This window comes from Rhipicephalus sanguineus, chromosome 8, assembly GCF_013339695.2.
Source record: "Rhipicephalus sanguineus isolate Rsan-2018 chromosome 8, BIME_Rsan_1.4, whole genome shotgun sequence".
Taxonomy (NCBI): Eukaryota; Metazoa; Arthropoda; class Arachnida; order Ixodida; family Ixodidae; genus Rhipicephalus; species Rhipicephalus sanguineus.
The window spans coordinates 31,946,119-31,964,222 of NC_051183.1; the positions used below are offsets into that span (position 1 = coordinate 31,946,119).

At 44.5% G+C, this 18,104-nt stretch overlaps 1 protein-coding gene across 3 annotated transcripts in view; it reads left to right on the forward strand.

Moving 5' to 3' along the window:
- The first annotated feature begins 6,639 nt into the window (after nucleotides 1-6,639).
- Nucleotides 6,640-18,104, forward strand: part of LOC119403133 (cGMP-inhibited 3',5'-cyclic phosphodiesterase A) — a 317,071-nt gene continuing 305,606 nt past the window's right edge. The window contains exon 1 of one of the 3 annotated variants that reach the window (XM_049418815.1): nucleotides 6,640-8,211. In XM_049418815.1, the coding sequence (XP_049274772.1) occupies nucleotides 7,462-8,211 (750 nt within the window). In that variant the 5' untranslated portion in view covers nucleotides 6,640-7,461. The remainder of the gene's footprint in view (nucleotides 8,212-18,104) is intronic. The other 2 variants (XM_049418817.1, XM_049418816.1) reach the window with 2 other exon arrangements.

Below are 18,104 nucleotides of genomic sequence, written 5' to 3' on the forward strand. Positions count from 1 at the left end.
CTCCAAGTCTCTTTCTTTTTCTCAGTCGATGTACCCTGCCGAGCCGTTTCCATGGTTCTTAAACATCTGGACATCAGCGCAAATTACGACACGGACAAGAGAAGATAAAAAGACAAACCAGAGCATGTCGTAATTTGCATTGTTTTCAAGATGTCTAACAACTATTACCAACTAGCCCAGTTGTCTATTCTTCAACCGTTTTCATGGTGTTTAGCTCAGAGAACCTTCGAGCTTACTGCTCGGATTCGTATTCTCCTTTCACTAAGAAGATCAGTGATCATACATTGTATTATGCGCATCTATGTACTAATAGATAAAAACTAGATAAAACGATGTATTTAGAAATGTCAATTAGGACATTGCGGTTTTTCACAGTGTACGTACGTTTCAGTCTTCGAATTTTGAAGATCGTCAGTTTGCTTACGTGCTGGGGAAAAAGACAATTGCATGGATGCGTATGCTGCGCACGTTTCAAAAACAAAAAAAGAGCCCCAAGCTGTAACACTGGCTGCTCAGCTACACATTGGTCGCTTAGCTATAAAACTGCAATATGCTTTCATGGTTATTTCCTTTTCATCACCGATTTCAAGCAACCTAACCGTTTTGTAAGCACGAGTAAGTATGTATAGCAAGTGACTGAAATTTTCCGTGAGGAGCTGTATCCTAAAACGAAGTTCGACGTATCTAAACAATAGTTTTTGGCAAAGCCTATGTTGCCCGTAACATTACTGTGACTATTCGCTCATTTACCGTAGCTGTTGTAGAGCAGTGATAAATTTTCAAATACGTCTAACTTATCACTGGATACAACTTGTAAACGTACATATGAAACACGAGAAAGAGTGCAAGAAAGAAACAAGGACGATTCAAGCATGTTTTACAGCTTGCGAATCTAGAACGATGCTTTACATTTGCTTACTTTGCATTTACTGTGCTTATTTACCCAATGACTACGTATTATTATTATAACGTGCTGTTACTACACTTTTGTACTTATAACTATAGACGCAAGTAGCGTATTCAGGTTTTGCCTTCATTATTCATAGTACAGTCAGAAAGCGCTTGCAGCCAATGGCATTAGGCCAACGCATCACATTTTCGACGCAGCCAGATTACGACAACAAAGCACAGCCATGTCTTGACTCGAACTTTTCAAATGTCGGCGCTCACATATAGCGCTGTATCCGCAAACGCATGGACGAGATATCGTCGCTTACATTGAAATGCCTGTTGTTCTCAGAATTGCACATGTAAAATATGGGCAATTCTAAGAACAACAGGTGTGAATTACACACCTTCAGCACGTGCAATTCTTTCTTGAATTTTAAATGTGCTTTGTATATATTCTTTCATGACGCCTGCATCATGAAGATTTTCACTAGCATTCTTTTTTCTTCAGCTTATAATAACTATATAAATCATAAATTTATATACCATGCCAGGTTTTTTGCTTTCATTTTTTCATTCACTTTTTGCTTTTATTTGTCAATCTTGCGTTCTCCCTAGCTTTTCTGTAAATTTTTTTTTTCATAAATGCATTCGTTTTTCTCATGCTGCATTTGACGCTTAACATACATGTGTTTCAGTATTAGGAAGTCCCCCGTCAGTTATCGCAACTATGGGAGCTCCGAATGTAATACATATCACTAACGATGTTACATTGTATGCAAATGAACTGAATAAAATTGAAAAATTGACATTGGCGCTCGGGATTTTCTTATTGTGAAACTGCATTTACAGTTCGTGCGATTCAAATTCTTGCGCTTCTCGGAGTTAGATTATTGTTAGGTTGCATATAAGCAAAAACACAAGTTCACGCCTCCCCCCCCCTCCTTTTTTGCTCCTTAGGGGCCTTAAACGAACTTTTTCATGATATGTTGCACATATTGAGGGTTGCATGCTCGTTGAAGAGCTCTGCCACTTTCATTGCTATCATTGTCCAGTTTGAATAAGGGATGTTTTAACGCCTGTCGGCCTAGGAAATCGGGTGACGCCATTTTCGGAGGGCCGCATTAACTGACGTTGTGTAAAACGAAAATGTATTCATTAAATAAATGACCGAAGAAAAATAAGAGCGAATAGGAGTTGATTCGATGCAACGTGCTCGAGTTAGAACGAAAACTCAAACTTATACAGTTTGAGCTGATTTTGACTATACGATCAAGTTATGAAGGTGTTTCATATCGACGAAAATTTGCCGCTATGTCCTTTGCCCCCCCCCCCACCTCCGCCCCCCGGACTCCAGTGATGTGAACCACTCATACATCATGGATGATTCGCCTACGGCATCGAACGAGTACACTCTATTCCATGCCGGCCTGATTTGATGAGAAATAATCTTTGAAATGAATAAAATTTAGCCCCTAGGCCTAGTGATCATCACATTTGCATTCATTGCAGACTGGAGACTTCCGGCCCTTCTGATGCTGAATAATTGTGGCCCTCATTGCTATTGCTTGAAGTCAAGCAGTTTTACTGCTTGGAGCTTGCTACCTAAGCCCTTATGCCAAATGCACCGATTTCAAAGAGTTATCCCCGGAACTTTCTTTGGCAGGCCTTTACGTCATAAATACATTGCTCGAGCATATAACGGCGCTAAAATCTGGGATTATACGGCGAATTTATAAAGAAAAAAGAACGTGAACGTTCCTATCAGCTCGCTTTCTTCACTCGCAATAGCGCACGTCTTTCTGAAATTCAATATTCAGATAATCACATAATACCTTATGCGAGCCCAAATGTAAATTTAGAAATGACGCTTAACTTTCTTCGAAACAATCGAAGCCGCCTTGAGCATCAGTGTTTCGTAAGCCCAAGTGCCGTCTTACCGATATTCAGGAATTTACGAGAAGAGAGTGAGCTTGCGCTCAGTTAAAAATAATTTCGTTCGATCATTCGAAGAATAAAAGCGATATGCAACGTCGCAACTCGAGAGATACATACGGAATGTTTGTGCCAGTAAGTAGAGTGTGCAGGTAATACCTTATTGGATAGAGGAAAATCGCATATAGACAAATGACAGGCATATCTGCTAAACGAATAAAACGTCCTTTAATTCATGGAAAGAGAAAATGACTTGGAGTTCAATGAAGAAAGAAAATGAAGGGGTGTGCCAATATTCGAAACTTCAAATATTCGATTCGAATAGTTTACAGATTTATGTATTTATTTGTTACAAATACTTTCAGAGCCTGAGGGCATTACAGAAAGAAGTGATTAATACATATACAAATGTGCAATAACAAATTTTATGAAAATACAAGTTAACAAAATACTGTATCTTGAATGACAGTTTGGAAGTTAGTATCAGTGATTGCAAATATGGAGGTGAGAAGGTGGTTATATTCTGTGCCAGTTTTGGGGATAAACGAGTCGTTGCATAGAGAGGTTCAGCAAAGTGGGACACCAACCTTAAATTTGTGGTTCACGTGGGATGAAATGTGCTCCGGTTGAAAAAAAAAAGATTTCATGATAAATATTGTGAAAGAGGCACAGACGAAGACATTTACGACGTAAAGACAGATCGGGCAGTTGTCGTGTGTTCTTCATTGTGGATACAGAAGCGTAGCGGGAGTAAATGGCAGTAGTTCCGTATACGATTCAATTCGCGAGGCACTTTTACTATTCGAAATATTCGAACACAACAATTTTATAAGTATTGAAATCAACACAAAGTATTGCATACATGTGCTAAATTTCGCCAAATTTGATGCACAAATAGATAAATTAGTTTAAGTTGTCATATTCCCTCCATAGTGCGCTTTTGCAAATGTTGTGCCAACATACAAATGTAGTGGCCAGAGCATGGCATTGCGTACGAGGCCGAGCCCGTTCTTGCAATAGAGTAGCGATATCATAGCAAACAAAATCACCAAAACAAATGGGGAGCAATTGCAAAATTAAGAAGAGATGTCCCAAATAACAAAAATGAGCATTATTATGACTTATGCTAAGATGATGTACCTGCAACGAAAACCGGTCCGATCTGTTGTCATTGGTCCTCCCAATTGAGAAAGCATGCTTAAAGAATTAAACTATGACAAGAATAGCACATCAGCGCTGTAGTGTGTCTTGTGATAGGCTGTTTTCGTTTTCCGGAGAAATGGTGACATGTACAACGCTTTCGCTGCATCCCAAACACATCAAGCGGCTATCCATCCTCCATGACAGCATCACATAACTGCATATGTGGTACTGCAAAACAATAGTTTTGCACAATGCATAAGTTTCCTGTATATTATTTGTTGCACAACAAACTTACTTTTTCATGCCTTGTTGGCGAAAGAAAGTCTTCTTTTTTTTTGCAGAAGTCGGTAGTTGTGTTATTCGTGTTCGAAAATATTCGAAAAATATTCGATTCGCAGCAGGTTTTTCTGATCCGGATTCGCTTCGAAATTGAAAATTTGACAAGCGCACACCCCTAAAGAAAAAGCATTTAAGTGCAACTGGAGTGCAGCCAGTTTTGTGTAGTGGTACTCTAGCAGTTGTATGCGAGAAAAAGCTCTAAAGGAAACACTCACAGAGATGACAAGCAGGTAAATTTCGTAGTCTTCATTGCAAAGGCAATGGAGGGTGCGTTTTGTTATCCTTAAAGGGTGCTTCTGAGCAGTGTGATTATTAATTTCACAGCCATTAAAACTTTCTTGAGCGTCCTGGCACTGATCGGTGCTATTATAAGCCATACGGTCATTTTTCATTGTCATTGTGTTTTCAAAGAAGTGAACAAGCGCTATTAACGTTCAATTCGCTGCTCACGAACCCACAATTTATCTTTGCAGACTGAATAGCTCAAGCTGTAACGGTGTTAGTTGAGATATCCGGCACTGCATTCTGTGCTTATATTATTTCAGTTCATTTGTTTGCATACATTTTTCTGACATATATATTTTTCTTTTCTTTCTGTCCTTATGTGTTATTAATTGTTGTGTTGTGTACATTCATAATATCTTATAATTAGTTTTCAAAGTGTTACGAGGTCAGTAAATATTTTCGTATGTATACTTATTACTTTGTTTTTTAGGTGTTTTTTTTTTATACGCTATCTACATTTTTTTGTTCTTAGTATCATCATTTGCTATGCTACATAAATAATGTTATAATTCGTTTTTAAAGTGTTATAATGTCAGTACAACATCAAAGTTTTTGTTTTTATACTCATTGTTTTGCTATCTGACATGCTATTACATGTCACATATTAGATTTGGCTATTACATTTCAATGAATCCCAGCTAGCCTTAGGCTAGGGATTCAGGTGCGTTTCTCCAGCTTTTACATTTCTGTAGATTGTTTCATGTCGATAAATTCAAATTCAATCTTTTAAGGGAACCAGGACATGCGTATAGTAGACTGTGACCTGCAATAGTCCTATTCGCAGTTACCACCTATTCAACCTATTCGCAGTTACCACGGCCATCGTCACGGTCATGGTTTCATTCCTGCTGGAAAGGTTACATTATAAATCATAGTTTTCTTATTATTTCTCGCGCAGTGTCAATGTCCGTTATGCTATTTTTCATGAGGCCACATTCAAATTTACGGATGAGGGAGGCCGCAGCACATACCTGGTAACCATGGTAACCACTGCTGCTAATCTGGGGCCGAAATCACAAAACTTATCTTTCGTAATTGCGCATTCCCATTGGTCAGCCGGCTTCGCTAATGATATGTCCCGCATCATGAATGGCTGAAATATTCCCTTACGCAAATTTTTTGTAAGGCGTTTGTGAATATGGGCCCTGAATACTTTGTACGGCTTCGAACGCTGCTCCAAGCGTTGGCCCCTGACGCGATACCGTATGCGCGTTGTGCTGTAGAACTCAGCCAGGTTTGTTTTTGTGTTTTTTTTCTTTTCGAGCCAATCACAGGGCGCGCAGCTTCGCTGCGAGCAAATGAAGCAGGCGAAATTGTGCATGCAGCAACACAGCGGAATTCCGATGCCTAAGTGTTTTCGCTTTTATTATCCAATGGCTCGAGAGTGAACGTTTAACACCTGGGGTGGTGATTACGCAGTGAGGAGTTTTTCCAGATGAGAAAACCATCTGGTGTGCATGGGTCGTCCCTTTCTTTGTGAATTTTCCTTACGCACGTTAGGCATAACTTGGAGTTAAAAGTACCTATAGCGTTCGCATAATGTGCTGAGTGCCCAGTGATAACATTTTCATTTGGCTTCGAAACTGATTGCATTAGTCCCATCGAGTGGCGCAACTCACTCTGCCCTTGTAGCTTTGTGTGACGCGCGCTGCGGATAACGAGAGAACTTCCTTCTCGGCCACAGCCGTTTTCGCTCTCCATCTCCAAGCAAACTCCGCAGTTCACGGCGTGAAGAGAAAGCGACCGACCGACCGCTGGCCGTCTCAGCGGTCGCCCTTATCCGCGCCAAAAAATAAGAACGAAACCAAACAAAAGCCTTCTAAATGGCGGTGGCCGAAGCCGCCGCCAAAACACTTCCCGCTCAATTCAGCGCGCGCGCCGCTGCATAGAAACGACGCTAGCGCCGCGCCGTTCGTATCAACCGATCGTGTTCTCGCTCTCTTTCTCCTCACTCTCTCTTCCCGCCGAAGCCGCGTTCTTACGTCATATTGGCGTCACCGGAAAACGTCACGCGGCTAGGCGCAGGTATCCCAGCGCTCCCTGCGGCGCCAGCCGGTGGCTAAGGGGAAGGAGGGGGGGAGGGGACGGCGAAAACGACGACTGCGCTGGGAGGACCCAGAGCCTGGACGGCGGCGCTTGTTTTTCCTCTGTGGGCCGCGCTATGTGAGCGCGTGTGTACTGCGCTGCGCCGGCGCCGGCAGTTTCGTCCCTCTTCAGCTGTTTGGGCGCGCTCTCTTGGGCGCTGGAATCGTTGCTACGCCGTTCTGTCGTACGCCCGCTGCCCGCGCGAAAGAAACGTGCGCATCTTGATCGTGTGTATTTTGATGAGTGTCGTGACCGTGATCAACACCGTGTCTACTACCACGTAAAAGAAAAGAACAGCCGGAAATCGAGTGTCAGAAAGTGGGCGTGTGTGTTTGTGTGGCATGTACGCGAGGTCTGTGTCGTTGGGTGCACTGAGTCGTGCTGTGTGAAACACCGTTATTGAAAGAGAGAAAAGTGAGACAGTGACAAAAGGACACCGAGGAAAACGCCACGGATCTGCATGCACCCAACAAACCGTCACACCGACAGCTCTCGAGATCTGAAATCTGAGACCGGGTGAAACGACACGCGACGCACCGCGTCCCGTCTGTCATCCTGTGTGTTCACGCCACGGCATCTAGTTTATAGGCAACGCGGAGAAGGTGTCGTTGGCAGGAGGAGCAAAAAGTTTCCGATCGCCGATCTTTCACATGCCGACTGCTTCGGAACCCGTCTACCTCGCGCTCCTCGCGGCGTCCGAGCCGCCCGGGGCTGGTGCGTGATAACGTAAGGGAAAAGGAGATCGGACCTCGGGGCTCCGAGCTCTCGCTTTGTGCTCCGGTCGGCATGGCGACGGCGTCTTCAGTGTCCACCGCCGACCACTCCTCGGGTTATGTTTCGGTCTGGCTCCGACCACCCGAGCAACAGGCTGCGTCCGGCCCCGCTGCTCGAGCTGCCCAGGCAGCCGGAGGCAAGTGGGCCCTGACCGCGACCCTAGGAACCGTAGCCCTTGCGTCGCTACTTCCAGAGGCGGCCCGCTACCTCGTGTCCAGTTGCGTTCCTCTATGGGCCGTCTTATGCGCCCACTACTGGTTTTGCCTGGCTACCCGCGGAACCTTCAAGGCTTCGGACGGGTTCGTGGTCGCCCTGTCCGGGATCGTGGGTGACCTCTCGGCTGGTGGAGTAGCGGGACGTCTTCCCAGTCCCGCCGGACTGGTCGCCTCGACTGCGGTGTGGGCCGCGGTGTGTCTGTCGGCCTGCGCGGTCGCCGCTCCGAGGGCGTTGGGTGTCTTGCCGTCTCTGGCAGCGTTGCGGCTCGTCGCCCTGGTGTCCCTCGTGGGCGGCTGGCCCTGTTGGGTGCGTGCAACCGTCGGCCACCTGTGCGGACTGTGCGGACTCCTGGCGGCCCGCTTCACCGAGGCTCAACTCCGGGCGGGTCACGTCTCCTCGCTGGTGTCGCCCGACGGAAGACTTCTGGCCGTACGTCGGCGTCGCACTGGCAGTTCACCGGGACTTCACGGACTCGCAGGCAAGGGACGTCGGACCTCGTTGCCCGTGCTGGGACAGCGTCAGCAGTACTATGGACCTGGGTACCAGGTGAGACCGATAGGTGCACCAAACTCCCTCGACAACCGGCGTTACCGATGGGTCGTTTCAGGCGTGTAAGCAGAGTACTTCGATGCGACGATGGACGGCGAGACGTTGAATGACCCTATCATTTTATGCTCTAGGAGCTTCCTGCACTCGTGAATACCGAAAAACGCGAGGATGACATATGAACGACGCTCTTGCTGTTATCATCAATGCCGGCGCGGTTAGCGGGCGTCGACTTTTGACAGCGTAACGCTTACTGACGCTGTGAGGAACGGCGATGCGCATTCTGTATGTATACATTTCGAAACGATTTCACGCCGATACAGTGACATGCCCGCGCGAAAGTTGATTCGAACGTCCGGAGGGCCGTTAGTAACTGTAGGACAGACCGAAACGCCGAGACCGTTTAGTTTTTTCTTTCGTTGCTTTATCGGACGCCCTTGTTCGGCGCGGATGTAATTACTGTCTCACCCTAAGAGATAGAATGGAATTTCGTTCCCTCGTAAAGCAATCGGTTTGCTGTCAGATTGTGCACAGATCGCTGCGGGGAATTACGCCGCAGGGACGCGCGAGGTGGCCTGCAATACTTGACGGATTCACAATGTGTGTTTTTTTCCCGGCGAGTTAGACGTTTGACTATAACAAAGAAAAAAGAAAGCGAAAAACAGCGATGTCCCGCCGAGGAAACGGCCCGGATGTGCTATCTAGGCCACAATGGGTTCGCGCGCAATTGCAACTTCGTGACAAACCTGACTGCCAGGAGCATCACACTTGCTCTTTGGCTCTGATGGATAGACGAAGAGGGACGTTCCATGGGTGTGTTGTAGATGTGCCGCTGCCTGGGATCAAAGAAGCATCGCTCGCGTCCATGCAGCGTTTCCTGCGGGCGTCTTTTGTGCGCTGCACGTGCCGTCCGCGAAACACATCGCAGAAGCCTTACAACCCAATGGCTGGCATTCCGGTCATAAGAAGTCGGTAGAACCTCAATGCCAGAGCCATTCACCAGCGGCACTATTGCATTTCGTTTCTTTGCGGCTGTTTTCGTCGGCTTATCGCGAAGGAGATTCCGCGAAATGTCCTCCCTTGAAGATGGATTACCTATTAATGAAAAAGTCAATCGAGTGAAAGGTGTTGCCTTGCTGTGCTGACAAGAAAGAAGCTCCCGCCTTGTATGGACAATTTTACGTTCGACACATGGGCCTCCTTTGGCTGTTTGTTAAATTAATGTTTTCTTACTTTTGTATGTCGTGACGTGAATGAAGTCACGAAACATCGAGTGCACCTACTCAACGATTTTCGTGCGTATGCGTGTACCGTAGCACTATTCATTCAGTTGTTAAAGACACAAAACGGCAAGCACTGGCGTAGCGAAGGGGAGGGGGGGGTCGGGGCTCTATCCCCCAACCCCCCAAATATTTTCAGTTCTGTATGTGTATGTATACAGGCACTCATAAAAACGCACGGAAGAACATACCCAAAGTGTAGTTGACTCCCCACCACCCTCTTCTGAAAAATATTTCTGGCTACGCTACTGAAAGCAAGGTTGACACCCCAATATGGCGGCGCCAAAACCCACCCGTAAAATAGTATATACGGGGGTCAAAGTCGCCTTGTCTTAACTGATCTTACGCCGAATCCTTACTAAACGCTGTGAAAAAAAAATCAAGCTTCTCTCTTTTGAAACATCATTCACATGAAGCGTACTTCAGGCGTATATACATTGTGGAACCAGCGTCGCAATACTTCTACGTTACAAGCACCAAGAAGTCCATGTTTAAAATGCATTCCGAAATGGAGTCCGCACACTCATCCAGCAAGGTGAACAAATGCTCCGCGCTACTGACTTTGCAGAGTTGTGCACGCGCGATTGATGTGTTTGGCGGCACGGGCGACATCTGACGCACGAAATACGTCGAAAATACGCCGCGTGTGGTTGCATTCTTTCCGGGGCACCACATGTGTCGTCGTGCTTTCGTGACAATAGCAATCCGTGTTGACGGTTTCGTACGCGCGTGTTCCGCAAAGAACCAGAAACGTCAAACATGCTGTGTATTTTGGCTCTCTCTTTTCTTAACGTAAGTGAATTCGTTGGGTGTGAAATTTTTATCCTCTGTAACGACCCTACGCCAGGCACTTCGATTTCAGTCGTAAGTGCCGCCGTCAGTGGTGCAAATGGTCCTTCGGAGGAGTTCTTCACGAACTCTGCCATAACGCAACTCCGTGCGCTTGGGTCATTGGAAAGAGATGCAAATGATCGCAATTTGTGTGTGCATGCGGCCGTCAGAACTATGGCGAAAGAGGGAAGTTCGCCGCAGAACTGCTTACGCAATGATCGTGGGCCGATAAGTGGCGTGTGTATTGGAGAAATAACGAAGGCAATATGTTTATACTGCTCCGAACACGCAAGGCGATCCGCTGCAGTTCCGGCATTGGGCACGTTCTTCGCGTAGGTTTTCGGGCATTGAACGGTTGACTATGGCTCGTTCGACATGATATACCGTATTTGCACAATTTTAACGCACACTTTTAAGCGTAAACCACGAATTGGTGTTCAGGCCTCAAATTTAAGTGTGGGTGAGGGCGTAGGCCTCAGATTTGTCTGCGCGTTGCAGTTGGGTTCAAGTTTTTTTGTTTTTTTTTTCAATCCTCCTCATGTAAAATTACCTGTGCTTTACAATCAGGGGCGCGCTAGAATCGCGCAAATAGGGTACATCCGGCTGGCGGTATAACTGGCATCCTATGGCTACGTTTCTGATATTTATGAAAGTGTAACATTCAATTTAACATAACGAAAACTAAATTGTAATTGCGTAAGTTTGCGCGAAGGCACTATCGTCATCAAGAAACTAACCTAAATAAATCAAGTTATGGACCAACTAAACATTTATTAAGAACTACCTACAAAGACCGTTCAAAATCGATTTTCTGTTTTGCTTTTATTGTTAGAATACGTCTTTTGGAAAGAATGTACAATGTGTTCACCGAAAAAAAAAAAAGATAAGGCTGTCATAAAGACATCAATCAATGATGGCAAAAATAAGCTTGAGATAGCTGTGCAATATGTCTAAGCTTACGTTTGCGGTTTGCAAAGAGTAATGATTACAACTGTGAGCCAAAAAAGGGTACTAATCGAATGGTTTGCTCTTTTTCGTTGTATTTGTGTAGCGTTGGCAACATATAGTTTTTTTCACGACTGAACATAGTATGTTCAATATTTTCTGTTATTTAGAGTAACGACATCGTTCAGACGGGAAGGCCTTACGTTGACAAATGCTTTTGTTCTTATATGACTTTTAGTGCTTATTAGGTCTCAACGTTCTTCATTTCGCGCGCCTCTTTATCTTAATACTATTTGGATGTGGACAATCGCTTATTATATGCGCACAACGTGTTCTTTTCCCTTGTCATTTTCCGGAAGCAGTATGACGGCAGACATTTGAAGATGACTCAGGGGTTAAGTATTGTCATACACCCACTTTGAGACTGAACCAAATTTATTTGCACCTTAATTGAAGTTTATTTCACTTTCGCTCTTGTGACGAAGAACTTCATGACATATGTGTAAAAAAATATCGCAATATTGGACTAAAGAAAGAATTTCAAAGCCAGAACGGCGAATTATAGACAAGTGCGCGTGCTATACAATATACATCACTGCCGTGCTGCATGCAACTCTGCGTCGGTATCGCATTTGTACAGTGGCGCCATATTTGGTTCTGGTGTATTTACTCTAAAGCTATAGACCCTGGAAGTGTTGCTTATATAGAATGATTTTTTTTTTATGTCTACAACATGAAATTCCTGATTCCGCGTCGCGAGGCAACATTGCCATGCTGCCTCTGGAGCGGAGTGAAACCTGCAAAGTTGCAGTGGGTAGTTACTCTTGTGATTACGACATGAGTTACTTACTACTGGCAAAAATAAGCTTGAGATAGCCATGTGTGACTCCTACAGTGCCACATAAACTCTTACATCCTCGTTCTCATTACAACGTTGCTCAGCGCGGCGTCTCTATAGGACAGCGTTAAGCCTGTTGCAGTTTCGTTGTCGCTGTCAGATGCGAAGATCTCCGGAGAATAGTCGTAGTCGTCGCTGACGCGGAAATAAACGAGGGCACTGCAGCCGACAGACATCAGTAACGCTTGGTGCTCGCCATCAAGCGTGGGGTACAACTAGTGCTCTCCGAAGAAGGAACATACTGTCACAAACTAATACGCTTGTCAATACTGAACAAGATACACGAAAAATATAAGAAGGAGAGGAAATACAAGGTGCTTGTATCTTTTCTGTGTCTCCTTCCTTCTATCCTAATGTATATTTCGTAGTGCGTTCGTTCTTCGCTTTGTATCTCCTTCGATCTTAATGTATATTGCGTAGTGCGTTGGTTCTTCGCTTTGTATCTCCTTCCAAGCTAATGTATATTGCGTAGTACGTTGGTTCTTCGCTTTGTATCTCCTTCCAGCTTAATGTATATTGCGTAGCACGTTGGATCTGCCATATGTTTCTCCTTCCGTCCTTAATGTATTTTTCGTAGTGCTTTGGTTCTTTGTTCTGAATCTCCTTCCAACTTTCTTAACGTATATTGCGTTGTACGTTGGTTCTTCGATGTGAACCGACCAATACGCAACAAACTATTTCTGGAACATAGTCGACTTCCGCTTTTCATTCCCTTCCCGCTTCTTCAGCTCCATATATTCCTGTGTAGAGTAGTAAACTGGACGTGCTTTTTGGTCTATCTCCCCCCTTTTTCTTGCCCTTCCCTCGATATGGCTCTCGATGATGTTCAATGAGTAGCAGCTTTCAGCCGCGAAGACGATGACATAGATTTCTGCTAGAAAAGAGTCGGCTCATTTAGTCGAAGAACTCGCTTATCTTATTTTTTTTTTGCCGTATTACAAATAATCACTGTCACCATTTTAATACCTGTGTAGCAAACTCAATGTGCAATGACTGATTTTTAGGCCCTTTACACAGTCATCCCCCGTTTTCGAATTGAAATTAATTTCGCCGTAGAAAGCTCATACTTAATTGTACATTGGTCGCCACTGGCATTTTTGCCAGCTGAATGAATTAGTGCATTAATCAATCGATCAGTCAATCAATCAATCCGTCTAATAGTCATTCGGTCGCTTAATCAAGTACGCGAAAAGCAACCGAAACGATATAAGAAGAGGATAATATTTTGTGAAGAGAAAGAAGGATAAGTCGGCCTGGAGAGCGTGTCTCTAGCCTGCTACTCCTCACCTGGGTAAAGGAAAAAAAGGGGGACCGAGATAGAGGTATGCTTTCATGTGACCATGATATAGTATACTATATCATAGTCGCCTCTCATCATATCTCTATCTCCTTCTTTTCCATATAATATAATACAACGAGTTACTGCACACACATTGTTCTGTGCGCGGCTGTGGACAACGCGCATGGGTTTTCACAACACATCACTTCCTCTAGAGACGAGCATATAAGCCTGTCTCACTTAGAAGTTTCAATACGGACTTAAAATTACGTCAGCATGTTTCCATGCAGCCAAACGTTTCTCCTCCGAAAAGGGCGGCGAGTCCAAAAGCGGTACAATGTTTCCGCATGAGCAAATGGGCTCTTGTCTGCCGTAGTGAACATGAATCTGTAGGTGCGGCACACACCATTTTTCCTTCCCATCTCCTCTCTTTCTTGCTCCCCCCTCACCTTGTGCGATAGGGTATCCAACAGGATGCGACCGTAGTTAACTAGCCTGCTTTCATTTGTCTGTCTGTATCGTGCTAGTAGTTAGACATTTGCTGCCCTGGAGAAGACAAGACCAGCTCCAGTGACACCCCTGTTCAAGAATATTCATCTCTTCAAGCCTCCATTTTCTCCTGAACTTGTACCTTGTTTGGATGTCTCGTACTTTGTATCTAGCCCTGATTACGAACGACGCAGGCTGCAGCAACGCGCACACAACGCATCCACCTGTCACATGCAACGACCTCGCACTTTGCAACCAGGGACATAGGGCAACATCAGCGTGCTTTTTCGACCGAAGGTCGCCCGGTGTGCTGCTGAAAAGCGAGGATCGATATCTCAGCGTTTCATATTGGCAACGTGGTGGTTGTCTATAAGCGCTTATCGCGTCAACGTATAAGGATGTTCAAATATACGTCGAGGCAAGAACGATAAGAACGCACGCTCCCATAGTGTTGTGCGTCGCCGACGCGACTGATCAGTGTGGCCAATAGCGACGCAGATTGGGACCCATGCACTGTGCGGGATATATTTTAGAAATAGGCGACCATTCTACCTGCCACCGTAGCTCAGTCATTGGTCTCTACTAAAAACACCAGAGGGAACTGTGTCGCTGTGGTCGCTTGGTTACCATGAGAATGATGGTTTGTACATGGATCTGCGTACTTCCAGTTCGGTTTACTGCGCTTTCCTGTCCGTTTATTAACCCTCGAAGCAATCACCTGCGACACTCAGATGCTGCACAATAGTGTCTCTATTGTATTCTTCATAAACTCAATAAAAACGCAGTGTAATTTGCGTAAAAATTGTCTGCCCACTCGTGACTTCGCGTGCTCTTGCACTTCTGATTACTACACTTCATCTGCGTTACAAAAATCAGACACGGCATTCAAGTGCATCTGAACAAAGGTCAGGAGCGAAGAGGAAATCAGTGACAATGCAGCGTGGTTACTGTAGAGATCTTCTCCGGGAAGTTGATCCAAACTTTAGAGGAATTCATTTTTTTAAGCAAAGGGCAATAATAACCTTCACGCGCGCACAATGTACGGAAAAGTGGTAGCTTCTATAACGTAACATGTTAAGGAGAGTGGTAGTGTGTTTGCAAAACCACGAAGCAGTTCGTGTGCATCATATTACAAATTTCCCTAAACAGTGATTATATATATATATATATATATATATATATATATATATATATATATATATATATATATATATATATATATATATATATATATATATATATATATATATATATGACAATATCAGAAAACTGGTTTCATGGTCATATAGCCGAGATGTCTTACCGCACTCGCTTCCTTATAAATTATTGCAAAACTACAGACGGCAGCAAGCGATCCAGTCCATCTGGGTGGGCCTCGGATAAGAGTGTAATGGAATACTTGAAGAAACGAAAAAAAGAAAACCAGCTCACGGACGTGTGCACAAGAAGAGAAGACGACAGGCACTCGCCAGCAAGTGTCTGTCGTCTTCTCTTCTTATGTACGCGTCCGTAAGCTGGTTTTTTAGTTTCTTCAAGATGTACCAACAGGCCCAGCAAGATTCTCCTGCGATATGGAATACTTACTATAGCTTTTGTAAAGGCAGGCTTTTCTGCACCGTAGCACGTCATAACCATGCCGGTGTTCCACGCCGCGCTTCGCCTAACTAAAGTGCCTTGATTTTCAGAGCGAATATGCTCCGCATATACGGTAGGTGGCAGAAACGCAAATGGCGCTCTCAGTGAAGGGCTACAGTACAGACAGACACACATGCGTCGGTCCGCTGAATTGCTGTTGCTGCCTGCCCGACAGAGAGCGCCAAACGAAAACATGTGTAGACGCATGCGGCTCTATGTTATCTTTGCTTGATTTAGCTTTGATGCATTTGTAAAAGCGGCTTGTGTATTCTATATACAGTTACAAATGAGCAAGGGCCATTCAAGTATATATATATAATTTGTATTTCCGGAGAACTTTCTGTCGCTTTTTTTTTGTTCCTTTGCCGGCTTCGTGCGATTCTGCTCCGAAATCGTGCGTGTACAGATTATGTGTTCACAGACGCTCTGCTACATTTATTTAGGAAAAATTGCTTTATACTAACTGCTTTTGTCAGTCAGCGACGAGTGCATGTGAACGCCGAAGTTCTTGTGCGTTTGTGCAAGCATTTTTTCTGGAATTATTTTTATGCCTCTTCTCGCGAATGACTCTGTTTACTTTTCTGCATTACAAGGTAGCGAATCCGGCCAGGTTTGTTAATCCATTATCAAATAATAAATTTCCTTTATTACTTTTTACTGACTTCTTCGATTTTTTGAGGATATTTACGATCAGTGTATTTAGGATACGATTAGGATTTTAGGATATTTAGGATTATTTTTAGCATATTTTAGCATACTTTAGTGTAATGGCTGTGGCTTGCCGCTGCGCGCCAAACCTGACGTGTTCGATGCCTGGCTACCACGACGACATTGGAGGTTGTGCCATAACTTTTTTATGATAAGATTTAAGTGCACAAACAAAAAAATTTGGGGTGGCGAAAGTTAGTCTAGGGCCTTTTACTGCAGGGTCCCTAGTACTTTGCAGGCTTTGGAAGAAAGTAAATAAATAAATAAATAAATAAATAAATAAATAAATAAATAAATAAATAAATGAGCGAAATAACTTTTCACGAAATCTGCCAATGCGAGCATGGTGACATGAAGTGTAGAATCAAATGTCCTTCTCGAGATTGTGTATATCGTAGCGCGTTGTTGCGTGTAGTGTGTTATATTGTAGCGCGTTTCGTGTTATATTGTAGCGTGTAATCTATCAGTCGCGGGATCGTATCCCGGCCGCGGCGGGCCTCCAGCATTTCGATGGAGGCGAAATGATAGGGACCCGCGTACTTAGATTTAGGTACACGTTAGAGAGCACCAGATGGCCGAAATTGCCGAAGCCCTCCACTACTGCGTCTCTCATAATCATATGGTTTTTTTGGGACGTACGACCCCAGATATGATTATTACGCATTTCACATTGGAATGGCCGAGAACCCTCTTTACGGTACCTGTCGATGCGAGGAGACGCAACAGCTCATTCTGTGCAACTGTCGGGGATATAATGTTCAGAGGCAGTCCCTGGCGTCCGCTCGAGTGCACCTTGACAATAGACCAATGTCTCTTGAAGCCATGCTTACATGTCGACAGGAGACATCGCAGCTGAAGGCAACGAAGGCGCTTTTTTATAAAAGAAACTGACTTGGGACAAGTGGCTGTGACAGCGATGTCGCGTACCACGCAAGGGTGACTTATTACGACTGACTGTGTGTGTGCTGTGTTGTGTGCTGTCCTCCTCTCTTTTTGCTCTCCATCTTTCAATCTCCCCCATCCTGTTCCCATGTGTACGGTAGCAAACCGGTTGTGCTAAATTGGTTAACCTCTCTGCCTTTCCTTCTCTGCCATTTCTTCTTACCGCCACTGACGGCTGTCACAATCTATTAAGCTCGAATGCAGAAAACAACAAGAAAAAACTAACTTTATTCACGTATTACGCAACTGTTGCTCAAGGATTAACCGCATTGAGGTCTTATATCCGCAGTTACGTAACGCTGTCAGACGTTAACGCGATTTAAGCGTTACGGGATTAAGCGTGATCATTCACGAAACTACGGAAACGCTGCTACCGGATCTATCACAAGTGTGAATCGCGTGCACGACGCAACCAGCTGCACTTTCACCATTAAAAAAGAAGTGTAGGTAAAACTTCAGTGCGACCAAGCTGTTCTGGTCTTTACAGTAAAGACGCGGGCTATGATTTCGTGTTTTGTCTACTCTAAACGTGATTCTGTGATCGTGTTTTGCAAACCGTCACAATGTTCGAGCACTTAGAACTTACTGCGAGTTTTGGTCAAGTGAAATTTTCGTTTTTGCCATGAACTTGGTTCCACCTCGTCATTTTCTTTATCATTGCTGTAACTGCGTAAGTGGGAACATAGCAACGCATTTGACTGTCAGTTACTGACGTCGTATTCATTAATTTTGTTCAAGGGTGCGGTAGTGTCGGTTAACGCCTGAACGCTATCGAAAATTCCCATATTATGCACATTCCATATGTATTCAATAATCTCGTACAGCCATATGAAAACGCACATTATTTACGTGCATTCATATGATTGTATTGATACTTTTCATACCA